The sequence below is a fragment of the Centroberyx gerrardi genome, chromosome 8 (assembly GCF_048128805.1).
Source record: "Centroberyx gerrardi isolate f3 chromosome 8, fCenGer3.hap1.cur.20231027, whole genome shotgun sequence".
In the NCBI taxonomy this organism is placed as follows: Eukaryota; Metazoa; Chordata; class Actinopteri; order Beryciformes; family Berycidae; genus Centroberyx; species Centroberyx gerrardi.
In genome coordinates, this window is record NC_136004.1 from 23,165,438 (window position 1) to 23,186,766 (window position 21,329).

The 21,329-nt window shown below is 42.1% G+C and overlaps 1 protein-coding gene across 7 annotated transcripts in view; it reads right to left on the bottom strand.

The window, feature by feature from the left end:
- Window positions 1-36: 36 nt before the first annotated feature.
- Window positions 37-21,329, bottom strand: part of trim36 (tripartite motif containing 36) — a 39,424-nt gene continuing 18,131 nt past the window's right edge. For 6 of the 7 annotated variants that reach the window (XM_071907205.2, XM_078285090.1, XM_071907204.2 and 3 more), the window contains 8 exons: window positions 20,638-20,775; window positions 20,046-20,161; window positions 18,024-18,145; window positions 10,333-10,450; window positions 9,898-10,103; window positions 6,618-6,801; window positions 4,413-4,526; window positions 37-3,587 (listed from right to left, as the gene is read on the bottom strand). In XM_071907205.2, coding sequence (XP_071763306.2) covers window positions 3,218-3,587; window positions 4,413-4,526; window positions 6,618-6,801; window positions 9,898-10,103; window positions 10,333-10,450; window positions 18,024-18,145; window positions 20,046-20,161; window positions 20,638-20,775 — 1,368 coding nt within the window. In that variant the 3' untranslated portion in view covers window positions 37-3,217. Of the gene's footprint in view, window positions 3,588-4,412; window positions 4,527-6,617; window positions 6,802-9,897; window positions 10,104-10,162; window positions 10,170-10,332; window positions 10,451-18,023; window positions 18,146-20,045; window positions 20,162-20,637; window positions 20,776-21,329 lie in introns of all 7 variants that reach the window. The other variant, XM_071907206.2, reaches the window with a different exon arrangement.

The window sequence follows — 21,329 nt, forward strand, 5'->3', positions numbered from 1 at the left end:
GAGACCACGAGTTGATTTTAAAAACACACTACAGTTTTATTTGATAAAATCCCCACACAGCAAATTAAAAAGCGTAGCGTTTCCAGGAATCAGGTCAGAGAACACACACAAATTTTCATGTCTTTACATACTACACTTACAGAAAACCACCACTTACACACCACATCCCAACCCTCTGGAGAACACACTATGGGACAAATGCACTGTCACTACTTTAGAGTTTAGAAAATTTAAAGTTTTGCTGAAAAACAAAAGCTTCATATTTAAAGTCAACCAGTGTTTTTAATTCAGTTTTCACCAATTTAAAACTATAATGTAAACTTTAAACTATTAACAGTGCAAATTGTCTTAATAGCCTACGTCTGTCTAAACTGTTCTCTTCTCTGTTCCGCAGTCTACCTAATATTGCACACACAAATTTTAATTTATCATACACACCTGCAGAGCCAAACCACCTGCTGACATGCTACAGATCTTTAAAGTGCTAGCTTGAAGTTAGATTGGGAGCCAGCCTGCAGAATATTTGGTTTTAAATTCACTACTGAAAAGCAGGCTAGGATGCATTACTTATTTTCCTAAACACAGCTGTGATGCTCAGATTACAAGCCTTGTACCAAATTTCTATACCTAGAGACAATGCTGCTGTGATCCCAAGTGAAAGAAACCAAGAGAAGGAAACTAACTTAAAAAAAAAAAAAAAAAAAAGACATTCAATTGTTTGTTCTGTAATAACAGGAATACATTCTGTGATGTAAATAAACCCCTGAACCTGCCCCGCATATTTGTAAGTGCATAGACTTGTTTTAAAGGTGTTTAGACAGTCAATTTAAAAATACAGGTATCACGGTTCAGGTCTGTGACCTAGGAGGAATGGAGTGAAAATAAATTACAGAGCAGCACAACTGATGAGTCAAATATGCACACCAAATGTCACAGAAATTTGTGTTACAGTTTAAGATGGGAGAAATTTTCTGTTTAGCAATAATAAAAGAGTGTGATTTTATTACATTTTTAAAACCAAGAACAAAAATCCAAAATATTGAGTCACATACATGATAATTTCTATGATATCTCAACATTCAAATAAATGGACTAATGAAACCAACACCACAAACAGGAGGAAAGGGGATGTTAGTACCATGTTAAAAACACTCCCTTGACAAAGGCAGCTGAAAAGGGTAACATCTACTTGCTTAGTTACAATATATTTCCACCAATAGTAACACACAACATGACATTTTTTAAGATGTACTTACAGTAGTTTTATTTCACTGAAAATAATATACTCTCGATCAATATGTACATGAAGTTAAAATCAAAAAGATCAGCTTATTATCTGACATAAGAGAAGGCTGAGATATTGAACTGACCGTGACTAACAAAGCTGCAAATCAAATCAAACGTGTTTCTGAGAGGAAAGGTACAGTAGTTAAGGTTTTCCAGGGCTGACAGATAGAGGTAGGTAGCATTGGGACCCAGTCAGGGCCAGAAACCTGAGAAAACACACACACCGATTACCCTAACCCTCCAGAAATAAAAAATATACATGAATGTACCAACAAATCCATGTGCAGGCACACATTCACACCTATACAAAAACCAAGGGGGGTTACCCATGGAAGAATTCATCTAGTGTGCCGTCTTAGATTTAAAAATCTGAGCTGATTTAACCAAAGCCAATCAACTACTTTCATAATGTTTGTCTCTGACAGCCAAACTCACCACTGAAATACGTGAAATATGCTACAGGCTGTCTGTCTGCACTGCAAATAATAGAAGGTCTTAAAAGTAACAGTACTGAATAGTGTGTTTTGTGATAGCACTTTTTTGAGAGAACCTGAATCCCCTTTTTTATTTTGTTTTTGTCTGGCTAGGCCACAGAACTGTGTGTTTTGCTTAAGTCAGTACCAGAACCAACTCGCTTTGGCTATTAGTGACTTAGGGAACACCTGTAGCTATAAAATTAATGTTGACGAGTGCAAGGTGTTCTGGTGCCTGGCTTGTTATATGATGTTAAAGATAACATTCAGTGCTGTGGAACAGCTGTGAGAGTGCAAACAGTGAGAGGCCTTTAAGTAACCATTTCATGATTCATATTTATATTAGTGAGGATGAAAGCTTTTGACAGTGTGACTAGGTTACAGTGAACATCAAGGTGCTAATTATGTCCATAACATTTAAAGTGAAGAGCTAACTAGGTAGTGATTAGAAATTGATGATTGTAAAGTTTTAACATTCTGTGCAAAAATGGCTAAACACATTTGTGACAAGGTGCCCCTACATTAAACCTACAGTGGCAAAGTAGTATTTTCTGTGATATATTCAAGAGTAAATATATGATATGTGAATACCATGAAGTGTCATAAGGGAAAATTTTGAGACCGGTGTCTGTGATCAAACTAGGCCTATAGTAGAAAATCAAGTGTTTTTATGCTGATAAACCTTTTCCATTATGCTTGTGCATTGACACACCATAACATCTGCGTGCTAGAGCAAACTAAGTGACCCATTTCCCAAAAAAGGCACCAAGGCACTAGCTTTAAAGTAGCTACAAGGCTCTCTTGGTCCACTAAGATTACAACTGGACCTACGCTGCTACAAAAGGTTACTCAAAATCTAACAACAAAAAAACAGCCAAAGTGACGAAGATCGCCCAAAAATGTGAATGTGAATTCATTCCAGTCACACAAAATAATTCTCTATAAACATAAACCTGGCAAAAGAGAAAGAGTTTTAAGTGTAAGCTAGAAGGCGTTTCAAATCATAGACAGACTTAAGATGACTGCAGACTAGCTTTGCAGCCAACTCCAACACATTAACAGCTGACCATAGCTGGAAATTAAAACCTGGTGAAATAAAGTTAAGAGATACAGAGACTTTGGTATAGATGCGAAAGGTCTTCTCCACACCAATCTCTCGATATCTTTGTATGTGGAACAAAAACCCACATCTAATATTTAGTGTCATAAGCAACTCTAAATAAGTCAGTCTCAGGCAAAGACCCCATTTTCACATTTAGGACCAATGGCTACGATCAAGTCTGCTTTCTAGAATAATCTCTTGGATCGTACTTTGTCACCCTGTTAGCCAAACCCACGTCACATTTAAGACCTGGTTCTCACCAGAACAGTCATAGATTATACAGATGTATAATTACAGGAAAACCCCAAACATACAAAGGTCCTAATGCATCGACGCTCTCTATCCCCATCCCTCCCTAGAAGGTCAGTCTCTTGGCGGTGATGAACTCTTCCAGGTGGACCTTGCCGCTGCCCATGAGGCCGAAAGCTGGGTACATCGTCCCGGAACAATCCACCTGCCTCTCGTAAAGGCACCTCATGGTGTCGGCGTCGTAAAAATACACCCGGCCCGCGTCATAATCGAGGCATACGCCCACGCGGTTTGGCATGGGTAGCACGCGGTTGCCAGGGTCGCCGGAAGCTGCGCTTGCCGTGGAAACGGAGGAGGAGGAGGAAGACTTGGGGATGAAGAGTTTGCCCATGCCCAGTGTGAGGAGGGTGAAGGGCTGGGAGATCTCGTAGCATGTGTCCTCGCTGCCGCTGTCATGCCCACTATCGTGGTCGTACCTGGTGAGGGGAAAGAGGAATGTAAAGGGAGAGGGAGGAGACCAGAGGGGAGAAGAAGGGGGGAGAGGAGGGGAATAGGGAGAGATGACTTGACAATTTGAATCAAAGTTTTTAAAATGTATGTCAAAGTGAGAGCTGGGTGCAATTCAATCAAGTGTGTATAGAATAAGTTTAGATGGGGGAGTGTCCGAGTTTAAATAAATACTTACAATTTTATAGCGGGAGAGCTACAGTGGCTTAGGAATTAGGTGAGCCATTTTGATTTTAGCCCCAACGTGAAGTATGCAACTGTTTCAACTCTTACCAATACAAAAATCCCCCTAAAAATATAAATTGATATGACTACTACTATACTGCTATACTGCGAAGTATTCAGGAGTTTTAAAAAACCTTTAGAAGTTTAAATGCTGCATATGCAAGCTTCAAGTCACTGGCTGAATGCTGCCTGGTATTTGTCACCTGTCATGCTTTACATTATGCAATTACCATAGAATAAACAATTATTCACGCAAATAATGTGTTCCTTTACATGCTTTTACACGAGCTGATCCAGTGAGAAAGGCAGGCTTTGTCAGTGAGTAAGCTGTTTACAAGTTAATACTGGCTCTCTTACATCACAGGATTAAGTATGACTCAACCACAATTATCCCTGGAGTGAGATCCTGTGTGTCTATATGTGTGTGTGTTGCAGTCAGGTATGTAAATGCATGAACACGTTTTTACTGTAATTTACTCTTCATTCAGCCAGGGACATAAATAACGGACAAATTTAAAATGATTGCCTCGTATTATGCACATAGACATGTGTGCCTGGCACTTACTTACCTAGGGCTACTGGTGTCTCTGGGATTGTGAAACCATTCAAGCAGCTTGGAGTCTGAGGCGACCCCAACTTTGACCAAGTAGGAGTGAGGTTCCACCCTGAAGGCCCAGTAGTGCCTGCAAAACAGAAGTCTGTGTCAATTCCACTTTTATGACTGCAGGGTTGGAAAGTTTGATAACCCTTAGCCCATGCTTAGTTATTTTCTGACTAGACTGGTGTATAAAAATTGTCTTCAATTGTGCTCTGACCTCCCTGTGGAGGAGTGCAGCTGAAAAGAGAAGGGATCAATAAAGTATCACATTGTTTTAAATGGAGGCTAATGGAGATGGTATGGATATATAGACAGTTTGGTGACTTCCTTGACGAGATGGATGTCCTCCTCTCCTTCTTTCCTGAGGATGGCACTCCATGACTTCAACATCCAGCCAGAGAAATTGCATTCTCTGGCCTTCCTTAACTTTTTCTCTTCCTTTGACCTCTCCCTCTCTCAATCTCCTCCGACTCACAAGGCAGGGAACCTGCTTGACCTGATCTTCACCAGATCCTGCTGCACCTCCAACCTTACTGTTACCCCTCTTCCTGTATCTGACCATCACTTTATAACCTTCTCCCTTCCCATCTCAACCCCACTTCCCACTCAACATCCACTCTCACTATCACCACCTGACGCAACCTAAAAACTCTCTCACCTACCTTGCTCTCTTCTGCTGTCCTTTCCTCACTTCCCTCAGTCGAGCAGTTCTCTCTCCTGTCCACTGAGGAGGCCTCCACTACTCTTCTATCCTCTCTTGACTCTCTCTGCCCACTAATCACTAAACCAGCTCAATCCTCTCCACCTGCTCATTGGCTGTCTGAATCTCTGCGCACTCATAGAACAGAGCTTCGGGCAGCTGAGAGGAAATGGAGAAAATCGCAGCGCCCTGACGATCTCGCTGCCTACCACCTTCTCCTCTCCAACTTCACCTCTGCTGTGTCAACAGCAAAGACTTCCTTCTTCATTACTGAAATCCAGTCTTCTGCCTCCAACCCCAGTAAACCGTTTTCCACCTTCTCCTCCCTCCTCAACCCACCCTCCCCTCCCCCTCCCTCTTCCCTCTCAGCTGATGATTTTGTCACCTACTTTGCTAAGAAGGTGGATGACATCAGCTGTTCCTTCCATCATCCAGCCACTAACAACACTATTCATTACTCCAAACCTGTTTCTCTGCCCCTTGTCCCTGGGCTTGCTTCCTTCTCTACCCTCTCCCCAGAAGATGTCCTCACACTTGTCAGGTCTAACCGAGCCACCACCTGCCCCCTTGATTCTATCCCTTCCATTCTTCTCCAAACCATCTCCACTGACATCACTCCCTTCCTCACTACCCTTATCAATTCCCGGTCGCAACTCTTCTCATCCCTGGCGCCACAATGGTGGAACGAGCGCCCCCCTTCTGTCAGAACGGCCGAATCACTGCCCATCTTTCGGCGAAGACTAAAGACACATCTCTTCAGGTTACACCTGGACCCTTCTTGAACTAACCTATCTTCTTACCCTTCTTAAACTTAAAAAAATAAAAATAAAAAAATTTCAACGAATGCTACTTATTTTTCTATTAAAAGTCTTAGCTGATGAAGACTGTGATGCACAGTTGGTTTCACTACTGCTGACAAAATGTACTTATTGTAAGTCGCTTTGGACAAAAGCGTCTGCTAAATGATGTAATGTAATGTAATGTTAATCGCATCAACGAGAAATAAGCCATGCAGTTGCTGAATCTGTATTCATCGACAACGGCTAGTTTAAAAGTTTGCACACGAGTTTCGGGAGTTTCGAGTGGCGGCGAGTCACGCCGGACACCCGTGATTTGCATAAAGTAGACTAGATCTCAACTTTATGCAAATGTGGAGCAGCCAACGTGACGCGGCGTCTCACAAAATGCACTGTGGCGCTACCAGAATGCATTGCACAGCTGCTTACATAGAAAATAAATGGGAAACGTGGAAATGACGGAACCTGTGAAAACACACCGGAAGAATGTTTATCTGGGCAGCATGATACACTGACAAAGGTCTAATGAACAAGGTGGCAACAAGCTTCAGCATGTGTGTGAATGATTCCTTTGAATACAATAAAACTTGCTACACTGCCTTGTGTTGTGCTGTGTTCAATGTCAGTCTCTGGCATCAAAATTTGCCTGGATTCAAGTCAAGATGTTCTGATGGCCTACCTCCCCTGAGAGATGCCGGCGTCACCGATAATGTAGTCCAGTCCGATGTAGCTGCCGGTCTGCACACGCTCAGCAGCAAGAAGGAAGGCCATGCCCGCCACACTCTCCACACTGTCGCGCTGCTTGTTTAGCACCAGGCGCTCCGTACTGAAGCCACACTTGTCACTGAAGAGGAAACCAAAGGCTGTAGGTGTGGAGACAGGGGATGGATCGAGAGAGAGGATGGACAAAAGGGAGAAACGACAGGAGGAGAGACAAGGGAAGAGAGGGGATGGAGGAGAAGCGGAAATGGGAAGAAAGATGGGAAGAAAGCAGAAAACATGGGAGAGTAGAAGAGCAGGTAAGACAATGGAGAGAGCAAAATAAACATATATTCAGGAGAAAAAAGAGATTTTATGAGTGCACACAAAACATTCAAGGCAGGGATTTATTTCCTCTACTGGATGTTGAGAAATGGGCAAGTTACCAAGGCTGACACAAGAGGGTGCTGTAACACAATCTGAAAAAGAGCTACATGAAAGACCAATTTGCCAACAGCAGCATGTGGAATGACCCTCTTTGCTGAAATCCATTGCATCATTCCTTACTCTTATTACTCACGTGTATCAACCAATTACAAGCCTCATCTGGATGTGATTAAATTCACTCTATAAATAGTTTATGGGCCAAAGGCCATGATTAGCATAATATAGGATACGTGTAGGCTGACATAATTATGCCTGTTCACTCAACCATCCCATGCAATCTGAGGTTTACACAGGGGAAGACCACTTCATTTGCATGTGGCTAGGGAAGTTCTCATAACAACTAGGGCATGATAATGATGATGACTGCATCAGCCTGCCTATAGTGTGAACAGACCACAGTGCCACAGTACTCAATCCATTTCAAGTATTTCAAGCAGCATAATTGCACGCAAAGTTACACTGGACCTGTGATGTCTGCTTTGGTACTGTGGATTGATATGTTATTAGTCAATGCCATTGAATAAAATTTCGATACAATCAGTAATTCAGCAATTGCTTATGAGACATGTTTACAAGTGGTGAAATTGAATAAAAAAGCAAAGCAGTTATATTTGAATTTTACACCCAGTAAAGTAACAGGCCTAGTTCTTTATTGAATGGTAATTTGTTGGCAATACTGTAATATTGACTCTTCAGTGAATGTGCCAGGATCAAAAAATTGTTTAGGTCTCAACAACAACAAAACAATCAAATCTCCTTGACGACAATGGGTTCAGTAACCATGGGCCCAGCACAAGGAATTCTTTTTGGGCAGGCAAACCGGCCCTGGAAAATGTTGGTCCCATGCCAGCCCATGAGGGACTGGGAATGATTTTCTTCCTCAAGCAATGACTCAATATCAAGACTGATTGACCTTGGATAGCACAGACCTAAGTGCTCATGTGTTGTTGTGATGTCCTTATCATTTACAGCAGGGTCTGGTTGAAGAGTGTATGCACATGTGCGCTGTCTGAAACCAAATACTGCGTGTCATCCTGTTCTGTTGTGAGTAGGGAAGTGTGTGAGCGCGTGCATGTTTTGACCTCTTCTGCGTTCCGCCATGGCCCAAAATTCCACCTCATTACTGACGCACAGTGAATCCATCCACTGCCTCTTACACGAACCGCGGAGCACAGGAATGTGAAAGCTCCAACCACAACACAAATGACAAATCAAAGCACAGCCATATCACATCGGGGAGTGACATGCCATGTATACATAAGAACAACTGCCTGATTTTGATGCAGTTTCCTGGGAACTGCCTTTGTTTTGAGAGAAAGGCATGAGGTAATGTGCATTCTGAGACAATTATGTATTCTGGAAGTGCATCAAAATGAAGTTCAAATGTTATGGTTTAGACAGCCACAGAAAACTCTTCTGCGAATTCAAATTCTATGGCTCAGACTCCAGACTTTGACAAGAATAGAATGATGATGCAATGAAATGCTACATCGAGCAATTATAACTACGCTTATGTACAAGTGCAGGTATGTACAATCTGGGCAGTCCAGGGCAAGGGGAACCTGATGATATATAATCACTCTGTAGAAGAATCAAAGTGATATGGTCCCTTGCTGGGAGGATAAGATTTAAACTCAAGTTCAACAGATGGCTGGTGATGATAGTTAATCAGAAAAGCTTTAAAATGAAAGCCACCTTGAGTCTGTCTGGCAAGCTTAAAAAGTCAATGGCAGATGCAGACCAAACTGCAACTGCAGGGTTCCTCTGCAAGCTGTCACAATACACAAATATCCTCACAAAAAACACAAAAAACTATGCTGGTTTCAGCTGTCTGCAACACAGAAGACATTACCATGGTGAAAAGCCACTGGAGGTGGTCCTTCATTAACTGTATCATGTACACTAGAACAGAATTCAAATTTTAAACAGTGAAGCATCTGTCAGTCGGTAATCTTCCTAAAATCCGGCACAGTTCTAAATACTCAGACATGCTCTGAGAAGTAAAGGGGATAGAGGAGCTTAGCCCTCGCCTTGGCCAAGAGAGGCCCAATAACAGGGACTGGTCTGCCAATAGGAGCCTAATGCTGGGAATAATAACGGCATTTTGTGGATTAATTAATGAAACTAGCATCAACAATAATGATACAACATCAGAATTGAATTTAGCCTGTGGAGCGATGAGGCATGGTAATAAAAGATTTACTCAGTTTACCACTTGCTACTTGTATGTATTCATCCACAATTTTGGACTCAAGAAGGTGCTAATAGGATGAGAAATGGGAAGGATAAAAACATTTGATAATCCTCGTCTGTAAGTAGGCCTACCCAGGCAACATCTTGACATGTTGCCACAGCACCTCACATGCTCATAATCTTTATTAGATTCGATTCCGCATTTAAGGACCACTTGGCCTTACCTCTATGTACTTGTCAAGAGTAGGACATGCTTATCTGTGCCATTACACTTGTCAATACGCTCTGCATCTCGTAGGCAGGCTTTATTCACCACCCCAAATCCTACATTTGATGATGCAGTCATGGGCCGAACAGTAGCAAGAAGGACTACAGCTTTAGTGTTCTTGGTTCTGATATATAAATAGAGGTCTTGGGGCTGAAATTAGTTTTTCTTGCTCCTGCTTGGCCAACCTACAGACTAGAAAGACAGACCAAGAATGACACATGCAAGGATTCGTCGATGATTTTGAATTTTTGGGGGATGGGATGGTTGAGTATATCCCCTTACTGCACCATTCATATTTTTCCCCTCTAGCCAACAGAATAACCCCCTTTGCCACACTTCTCATCATGCCTACCAGGGGCAGGTGGTGTGTGGAAGGTGACCTCAGGGCTGTAGGGGCTGAACATGGAGTTCCTGCAGCTTCGGACCCTGAAGGCATACAGGCTGTCGGGCTCCAGGTCACAGACTACTGCACTGGGACCGTACACCCTGTCTGTGGCCCTCCAGACCCCACTGTCCTCACCATCCTCCTGGGACGGGGACTGGCTAGGGCCCCCTAGTCTGGGGAGAAAGAAGAGAAACCCCGATGGTTAGTTTATTCTGATTTTTCACACGCACACAGCTTGTCTGTGGGTCTACAGTCCCCCCATGCTCCTCTTGTTTGTGTTTGAGTGTGTGTGCACATGCATGCAGCCGAGCGTGTATGATCCAAATTATACTACTCAAGGATAATTGGTAAATAAGTGATATTCCATCATCATTATCTCTGTGTATGTGTGTGTGCACCCACCTGCGGTACTCGAGGATTTGATGATCTGTAGGCAGGTGGTCATCAGACAGCCTCCAGCAGATTGTGGCCTCATTGTAGACTCTGCTACGGGACAGGTCAATCAGAGGAGGGTCTGGGACTGAGAAAAGAAAGAAAGGAAAAGAAAGTAAAGGGAATGATCAACTACAGTCAGATTTCGTCAATTACTAAAGATATGAGTCTATTCGCTTCATGTCAGAACTACAAAGGTCCGATTTGAGAAGTAAGGAAAACTGAAAATACGAAATACATTTTTTAAAACAAATTAATTACTGTGAAACTTTTTGTTCCTGTCCGTTCTAAAGTACGATGTGAGAATGTGTAAAATAACAACTGACACAACACAAAGAAATACCAGCGAAATCAAACCTTGATCATGCCAAACACCCCTAACAGGAAAAAGGATCTGAGCCCAATATCTTGGGTTTATGCAAGTGAAAATGTGCAAGTGTGGCAAAGATTAGATTTGCCTGGATCAGGACTATCCCCTTGGGACAATGGACAAGATTGTCTTGCATAATGTAGCCTGCTAAGAGGTTCCCACATACACTCACTGCCAGGAAATGCACTTTGTAAAGCTCACCCCCCCCCCCCCCCCCCCCACCCCCACCCCCACCCCTCACTTCCCCTTTCACCTCCACTTTCCCTCCTTCCTTTCTTTGCTTTATCCTGCCCACCTTTGACCCCTCTCCATCACTGTCCCACTCTTCATCCTCCACTCCACTCTCTCTTCCCTCCTCTCTGTGGGTGTAAGCATCGACCTATCTTGGCCCTGGCTTTGGATTCATGCACATACTAACCGCCCTCTTTCTATCGCTCCCCTCATTTCTTTCCGTTGCATCCTTTGTGTCATGCTTCCTCTCCCCTCATCCTCTACAGTTGTCTCCTCTCTCCGTCCAGCCTCCTCTCCCTCAATCTCCTCTTTTCCCTCCAGAAACAGAGAATCACATTACCACAACCATGTAGGTCCTTGTCCTCTTTCTGTAAGATCCAGGCACGCTTTGCTAATTTCTCTCACTCTCCCTCTCTGAAATTTAATTCCCCTCCTTCTCTTCTTTGTAATATTTCAATCTTTCTCTCCCTTTTGACAATGCTGACCCCCCCACTCCCCTTCCTCTTTTCTCTCTCCCTCTGTGTTGCCAATCCCCCTCCTAAAGCCCTTTTCCCAACAGACAGATTCCCCTTGCCAACCAGTGTCACCACTATCCCTGACCTTTCTGAGCTTCCAAATTTACTTTGCTAATCCTCACTCTCCACTCTTCTCTTCCTCCCAGGCATAGCTTTCCTTCATGACATTTTGTGTCCTCTACAGAACCAGATTTAGCTTTAATAACCATTTACATGTAGTAAGAATTTAACCATGGTTAGTTGGCATCATAAATACAGCAAAATGTGCAGATATATATACACAGAACATATAATTAGAAAAATGGAGACAAGTAGATGTACGATACAAAAGATGACCTCTCCTTTCTCCCTTTTTGCTTTCCTGTCATCCCCATCACCATGTTAGTCACAGTGTAGATCTAGACTAGAGCGGCTTCTTTGAAAAGGTATTACTGTTAACGGACTGTACTGACATACAAGCTGCAGCTCTGCCGACAAGTGCAGCTGTTGCACCGGTTCAGCTGCTCAAGAAAATCACAGACTGGATTGGGATCAGTAATGTCTGCGACTCTACTCCTGTTGAGGCGTTTGATATGAAGTCAGTCCATTTAGAAGATATTCATATGGAAGTACACATTCATTAAGAGAAAGTTAGTTCCATAAACATTAGATTCTTATATATATTCCCAAATACCCTCCCCCTTTCTTGAGACACACAGATTCCACATAAACAATAACAACCACAGCCCAACCTGAGTTGTTCTTATGGTCCGCCTTGACTAGTTCCCTTCTCCATCCCCTTTCCCCTGCTTCATCCAAACAATATTCTGACCTTGCCCCTCTTCCTCCCTTCTTAACCCCTCTCCTCTACCTATAAGAATTACACTTCCATTATACCTTCCCCTTGCTTCAGGTTAGGCGGGTAGCAACAACCAAGAAATGTAATTAGTGTAAGTGGGCATTGCGCTTTACAAGACTGTAAAGCACAAGATGGCACTCTTTACAGAAAGTCACACTAGTTGCTGCGCTAACTTCTGTAGCAACCAGACAGATGGCAAATTTTCCTTGCTTTCTGCAATTTTTTTTATCCCCCACAATGAAATCAGGGGAGGGCCCTGGGCCGGCCATCTGTAACGCACAATATCTCTGACACCACTTGCATGTCATTGCTCCATTCTGGCAATGGCACTGACTGGCCTAATATGGGGCGCTACAACGCTTCTTTACTTATTGGATTTTGCTGAAATTACACCCAAGAGGGGGCACTACATAATTTGTTCATGTATCCACGTGTTGCGCAATCTCTCAGACATCACTGATTACATTTTAACACAACTTGGGGAAATGATGCATCTCACTGCTGCATTCCAGCATTCAATATTACACTGACTGCCGCAAGGGGGAACTACAATTACAGCTCTAAACAAGGTGACATATTTGTTGTTGATTGGCCCAGACGGGGACGCCATCATTTGCGTGGGACAACATGTTTACTGTTACTTTGTTTTTAATGTGTGTCCAACAGAATGTGTGTACAATAGAACACACAATACAAGAACATTTTTTAGACAGTGTCTTGTATAAAAGCCATTATACCTGAGAAGAGCAAAAGAAAGGTACCATTATTATTATTATTATTATTATTATTATTATTATTATATTACAGGGTTCACTGGTGTCCTGGTAGCCCTGGATGGTGCAGAAAGGAGCAGCGGGCAAGGACCAAACAGGGCAGCCAGCCAGGCAACGCAGCAGGCAGCCGTCCCAAGAGTTCAGCTATTCTGAGAAAAACAGCCCTATTGATCACATACAGGCGACTGCCAGACAGACAGAAAGCAGCAAGGCCAAGTTACCCTACAGGGAGCTGCTTTCTCTGTGCCCGTATTCATTCCACTGTGCCGTTCACAAATGTCACAGGACCGGGCTCTCAACTGCTATATTTCTCCCTTGTCATTCCCCCTGTATTTCCATATTGTCCTGTCAACTAGACTTTCTCCTGGACTGCAATATCTGTGATGGAATGTTCATTAAAAAAAAACCACATTAAATGGATGAAATGGTGTTGGGCAGGGTGATTTCAAAGTTGACCATCAATGGAAACAGAAGAAAACAGCACTGTGTTTTCAGCCTGACACTGTTAGCCTGCAAAACCTCAGACACATGAGAGGAAACCTCAATTTGAAATGGACCACACAGTCATTTAGGCTTGACAACACAGGCTTTTACAGCCTCTTGAGAAGCAGAACATGGGGTCAAAACCCTCAGAAGGGCCAAACTGGGGTTGGCATGGCAGAACACAAATACAGCCTTATCCAAGGCAGGAAGAGATGCCTCAGAAACATGGGCAGCCTTATGGCCATCGAGGACAACACATACAGCCTTGTGCACCGACAAGATGGCTGGCACTAGTACTGGAGACTGACAGTGGGATATTATTTGATTTAAGTCAAGTGTTTCAGTGACACTTGAGCAGGATACAAGCCACACTCCTCAAGGATAACAAATGATAGTATCTAGCTATTATCTCAGTTTTCTTAGGATATTTCTAAGACTGAAAACCTCCAGTGAGGGAAGGTCCCTCCTTACTGGATTTAGAGTGCCTTTTCTCAGTGGAGGTTTTCAATAGACTCGATTCCTGTTCACAATGAGCACCTATAAACATAAGGACTTCACTGCTTTTTTCTTAAAATCGACAAGAGCACCAAGTGTTACTTCTGTCTGCCTCTCTGATAGAAATATCGTTTAGACGCAGATTAAATGGGCCTTGTTCTAGACTGAAAAATGTCCTTAGAGGTTCTCCAAGCACCCTCACAACTAAACACCAATGTCTTTACAGCTTATACGAGTGCCACACATTGCGGTTTAGGCGCACGATGACTCAGTTCAACAGTCTTTCACTCCAAGGAAACATTGCTGCATCATCTGCCAAGACACCAATTCAATTACTGCAGTATATAAATGCCCCTATAGTCTCCTTTCTCCCTCTTGAGCTCAGACTGAGAGCATCATTACCTCCCGCAGGCCACTTCGATTAAACACATGCATCAATATGACTGGCACCCAACTGCTGCATACAGCACTTTCTATAAAAGACGGGACATTGATTCGTTTAGGGTACATTTCCTAATATCGAATATTCCACAAAATGGATGTCTAAAGAGGCATAATAATGAATATTCAGCCATTTTATAAAAACAGGTCTGACTGACAGCCTCTGAATTAGTAAATGATCATAGTGGGGAAACTCATCTTAATGCTGCTGCTTTGTCCATCTCAAAAAAAAGGTACAGTGTTTATTATGAAACAAAAAAGACATAGCATAGACAATATGACTGGAAACTCATCTTGGGAATGTGAATACAAGATTATTTCCACTTTTAATGTATTTTTCCTTAGCCATAAGACAGTTCAGTCTGCACTGAACATTTACTGTACTTCTGTCAAATGTACCAACTCCATAGAATGTAGAAAACATGGGAAAGGTAAATGTAACAATAACAATTATTATTGATTTCTGGAGAGCAGGGTGTATTATCCGATTTGGAACTGAAAACAAATTAAGTTATCTTTGGGTGTAAAGGTTCAAACAAATATGGCAACAAAACAAAACAAAGTCAGGCTCCCAATTGTGGTCAATGGATCAGTTTCAGGTTGTATATCTGTATGTATTACATATTCATAATTTTGATAATTTGGTTCAAAACTTTATTATTGAAATACCTGTTGTAGGACATAAACATCTAAACTGAATGTTATTCTACTTTAACAAAGAAAAGTCTCCATTACAGCGTTGCATCAATAGCCAAACCAGGTATCAATTTCCTCCAGTGTTCTTCCAGAACATTCAATATGGCTTCCTGATCTTCTGAATGTAAAACCCCACTATTTGTTCACTATTTGTCTTCACTGGAGGAGTATGGGCTTGCAAATGAAACATACATGTTTTCTCACCGACTCTGCTGTGATTGGGCCAGAAGGGAGTGGCCCAAACATTTCACATTTTGATTAGTGCAATACGAAGTAGTCCAAGCCATTTTAATCCTAGTCCAACTGTCCAAAAGTCTAGATCTAGCCAACCGCAGCCTTTGAGATAAACCTCACATCACTGACTCAACGTTATTAACTGTAACAGCATGGCTCTCCATTGTTAACTGAATAGCCTTGTTTGTTGTCAGCAACGGTTATCGGTCACTGAACAACTGTCACTTGTTTAGTCGCATCCACTTGAGGGAAGTTGGCCCTAAGCCAATGAGAATTCAGCCTTGTAAAGAGGGTCAGGAGATGTCCATTTCCATAATAATCCCAATTTACTTTTTAAATGCTGAGGTCTGGAAAATAGCACAGCCGCCACTCAAAACCAAAGTACTGAGTTTGTCTTGACGTTGGTTTACTGGCTCATCTCACTTTCCATTAACGTCAGCTCTGACCCTGGGACTCAGCCTGCCCTCAAACCTCTAGCACCAATCAACTGTCGCTGGCTAAATACGACTGAAAAACTGTCACAACTAACTGTCACTATCTGCAACACAGTGTCATTCAATACCGTTCTCCCTCCCCGTCACTCGCTTATACAATGTTGTCAGATTAGATAGGAGACAGACCAAAGGCCCATAAACAAGCTTCTGCCACATGCAGCTAAATGTCACCAACTGTCACTCAACTCTCATTTTCCCACACAGATGATCAATCGATGAAACTGGATTAATCCCGTCAAAAGACCAACACCAGCAGAACCATCTGTGTCAGGAAGCTACAATTGTATTGATGAAACTCAGAGTGACATGTGCCTGTTCCAGCTGGATAACAATAAAACCTACAAATACCAGACCAACCAGCAAAATTTGTCCCTGACTGCAAGATCATCGCTTTTGATATTTAGCATATGGTGAATGAAAGGCCCATTGGTCCTGCAGCTTTTATGAAGAACCTCTCCACATGTACCATAGTTTCAAAATGCTAAAAGAGAAAAGTGCAGCTGCAGCAGCTTTGACATCATAACAATGTGTGTAAGCGGCAGTAAATCGGCGGCCCTTTAAATAATAACCAACAGCCATCAATCACTGCCAAACCTCTATTCACATGTAGATAAGACCTACTGCAGTTCAGAACAAAAGCCATTTCACATAGACGCTGATGTTGCCTTTGATTGATCTTTTAGTGACCCTCATTGATTATTTACACTTTCTTATTTTGAGATTTTTATGACCCTGCTCAATTATCTGTGGACTTTTGGCCTTTGGACTTAGCAAACCTTATTGATCATTTGTTTGCATCTTTGTTATGTCTTTGGTAAAAGTTTTGAACCTACCAAGTATTGTTCAGTTCTTTTTATCTGCAATGCTTACATTTGTTGTGCTGCTTTCTTGAGATTCTTTAACTGAATTGGACTACCTGGTATAATTAAGATTAAATTATAGAAAAAAAGTTAACTCATTAACAAACAGATCACTTACACTTTAAAATAAAGTCTGATAGTTGAGTGGCTAGGTGCCAGAACTTTCTTTCCTGTGCCTAATCTGGGCAGTCCACAGTATTTTATATTTAGTCGGACAGTTACGAGACACTCTTTAAAGACAACACGCAATCATAGAAGTACCGGTCTGCCCTTGTCTCTGTATCCGTTAAGGCGTCTGCTACCTGAACAGGCTTATACAGAATGAGCCTTTACACATCAGTGGACCAGGAAAAAGCTTCAGAAAACATCTCTAAAATCCAGTGTGAGTATATCCAGGGTTGTAACCTGCTTATCCAATTTAGCAGCTCATACATAACCTCTAAGCACGGCGCAGTTCACATGGCAGTTCAAGTGATGGACAGGTGATGACACACCGCTTATTCTGACCACACAGTCTTCTTTTAAAGAATGACTTCACTTGGTAACCTAACAATTTGAAATGGCATAGCACTATAATGATGGCCATGTTTTATCGTGGTCAAGAGGACACAAGAACAAAGAGCGTCTTTATCTTCAGAAATGAATAGAAGCAGAAAACGTCACCATATTTTCCTGACTTCAATTGATGGTCACTTTTTCCAGTCTTGGAAAAAGCTTGTGGTCAAGCTTTCACTGCAGCTTGTCCTTTAGCACAATGTATCCGAGACATGCTGTGACAACGGGGCACTGGGAGCAGGATCACGAACTGTTAGTGACCTCTGAAACTCCTAACAGCCCGCTCCACAAAACATAAAAGCCATTTCCAGTCGGGAAGTGACTTTTATCCAGTTTGACCTTCCAGTGTCACTTTGCATGGAATCATGGAAACCAATGAAATATTAACCTATTTTTTTGTTTGGCTCAATCCACAATTCAGTTCTGAAATGTAATTTGTTTTCAGTCAAATTTCACATTGCCTTCATCCCTACATAAATCAGATAGCATGCCTATATTAATTTGTGTTGTATAATTGTGTCTGTATAACTTAGTGTTAGTGTGTTCCAACAAATACCTCACCTGGGAAAATAAAATTCAAATGTTATTACTTCCCTCAAGCACATGTGCAAAGGACTATGTTTATCTCTTCTCATAAGGCACAATACACTACTTAATTGAAATGAACTGGTTGTACCTCCACCAAAGCACATCTCTTTGAGCAGGGTCTCTTCTCTGGACGTGTCCAGCACAAACTCGTCAAAGCAGGGGTCGGCCGAAGGGTGGAAGGTCCTCAGCGACTCTGTGGCCTTCTGGATTCTGAAGACACAGACGGGACACTAAATTATGCCATTTTCACCGGAGCTGGATCTTGGTTGGTGAACAGTAGCGTAAGCTCACCATTTACGAATACCAAGGGCACCGAAATGGCACCGTTATTCACTGCAGACATACTCAAAACTGTTTTACATCATTTCAAAACACATAAATAGTTCTGGCCGGCTGAGCTTAATTGAACACCAAGGTGCAAATGACAGCTATGTGGTTGTTGAAATGGAACTTGCAGAATAAAGGAGGCACAAAATGGTAGGACGAGTCATTGAGATGAAAAATGGTGCTATAAAAGCTCTTTGTGACTCAGTCAGCAAAGACAATTAAGGGAACGATGTATCATTACCTTGAAAGAATAGACTCTTCTCACAGTTAATTATCTGAGGTATCGCCTGCCGTAATTTTAATCAACCCTGTACTTTGAGGTTAAGAGGACATGGATCTATATTTATATCGCCTTTCATAAACTGTGAAAAACATCCTTGAAAACCAAGACTTTATGTCTGTTGGAAAAAACAAAACAGGCTCCCAACTGTACGGGCAATAGAGCGCTCTTGAAAGTGAAACCGTTCCCTGAATATCCAAAGCCGCTAATGGAGATCAATTAGCCGCCTTAGAGCAAAAGACCCTCCCGTACCGAGAGTTAACTGGACACTGCTGTGAGTCTGTTCTTAACTGTCCTGTAGACTTTTGCTTAACCTCTGCACTCGTGGCTCTGTATGTTTAAAACCCTGACACACTCCAGTCACACAAACACATAATCAGATTGAAGCCCTCAACACTAAAATAACAAACAGACCAAGTCCCACTAAGGAAAATCCACTGGGAACTAGGAAGGCAATGGCAATATGTAGGCAACACAAAATATTAATTATTGACCTCACTGAAATTTCAGAGTCAGTGATTGTGCACTTTGTTAAATAGCCATAATTAACATTTTGGAATTAATTGTATTTGTTAATCATTATTGAACTGATAGTATTAATTTGACAGTACTGCAGTTTACAGCCATGGTTTTAGTGGATGAAGGCCTTAAGAATTACTGCCAGACTTTCTGCCAGTTTCCTTACATTCTGATGAAGGAGAACTACTTCAAGAGATTGGAGGTATGCTATAGTGCACTGTTGGGACTATCCCACTGCAGAGTATGATGATGCCAAAGTTTTAAGTAGTATAACACAAATTAATTAAATTTCTGCTTCACAGACTCCTCAGCTTAATTGATACTGCGCTATGTTTTACACTCATAAGCACTTCAGTATCTTTATAGTGATACTTCACATAGGGAGAATGATCTAATTTTAGCTGCAGATATCCTTATAAGGTTTTTAAAGTCAGCCACCAATACTAGCTGTCCCAGTTACACAATTGCTTTAATTTTTGCCTCTGTTACTCTCAATATCCTACTTCTAACACATTAATTGAAGCAGGGTAGTGAAGACGATGCTTTTTTATCTCCACTTCAATAAGTAAATCTAGGTTGTATCTAGGTATAATTAACAACGAGTCTGAATAAGGGTCCTTAGGGTGCTGCTGTGAACAGGGAGCTCACCCTTCAACCACGGGGTCGAGGTTCAAGCCCCCCATGTCAGCAAGTATCCATCCTACTGAAGAGTCCCTGAGCAAGACAGTAAATCTCTACCAGCGGCGCCGTTCTGTAGCCGACCCTGCACTCTGACCTCACTGTGGCAGGGGGCAAACAGAACGAGGATTTAAGTATCTCGCTATTACAGTTCTAGAGGTGCAACGCATTCCAGGAGCAGGCGAGGTCAGAGGTCGACTGCTGCGAATCAAGTCGAGTGGAGAGCGCTGCAAAATGAAACTGACATAGGTGAAATAATGGTTCAGCGTTTCCTGCTACATCACTATTCTCCAGTACACACTTTACCTGGTGTGCAGCTGCTTGGCAGTCTGTACGAAGCAGGACTGGTCGGTCTCTTTCAGCACCTCCTGTGCGTAACCCACCAGACCGCTGTTCTCCAGCATGCCCTGGTACTCCTCCACCTGGGATTAAAAAAAAAATAAAAAAAACATTTATTTAGGTTTTTGTTTTCAGCATTTTTAAATTTCCTTTACTTAAAAAGGAGGCTTCATATTGATATGTTTTCAAAAACAAACATCAGATACAGCTCGTTTCCATCTCTAGCCTCTGTATTCATTGACTGACCTTAAAGATACCTAATGACTTTATGGATTAAGTGTCAGCAGCCAAGAGCATGATGAATAAGTGCGAGTCCCCACCCCTTGCCCTTCCTTTGCCAATTTATTCATCTATGGGCTTGTATCTACTATGTACAGTCTATTCTATGTTCATTCAACTGTCTGACATTTCAACTACTAGACTGTGATTTAATAATTCATGCCAATACTTGATTTTTTTTTAAATATCTCATCTAGTTCATAAGAGGATAATTTTGGAAGCATGTGTTAAGTGGAAACAGACACAGAATATTGATTGCAGGTGTTCGTTTCTGCTGTACCTGGCCCTTGAGTTGGTCCAGGCGTCGGTTGCGGGACTGTTCGATGGACCTCAGCATCTCGGACTTCCTCTCCTGCAGCGTCTCGAACAGACGCTCAAAATGCTCATTGGCGCGACGCTCTGCTAGCTGGCCGTTTTCCTGTAAGGGAACAGTGAGCCACAGTTAATGCTTGGTCATGTTATTTGATGATCCTGTCGACTTGTTACTTTTTTTCTCCTCCCCTCAGAAGAATAGTGAGGAAACAGTTCATACTGAAACATAATTACAGTTTCAATGTATTGTACTATGCATGTGTCGTCACATGAAACTTTTGACATAACACAGTGAGGGATCATTCAAAAGTCTAAACCAATGGAATATGAGTCAGGGAGAGAAAGGCAGCTCTATTTGATGGGCGGGGAGCAGAGGGGCGGGATTGTTCAAAAATCTGATGGTTTTATTGGTTGGAATATTTCATTTACGCCTACCAGTGCAGCATGAGGTCATCATTAAAGATCCACTGTTTTCCAGGAAGTAAAAGTAATAGGAGTTCATATAAGCAATGGGGACAAGGGTAGAGGACTGAAACCCAGACACGCATAAGGGGAACTAGTATGCAAATCCTGTGTTTCCTTGTTTGTGTGGTTTGCATAGTGTTTGTTTAAATGACCTTCCTCATACATTTACAGAGAACATCTTGTTCTTCAACTTAT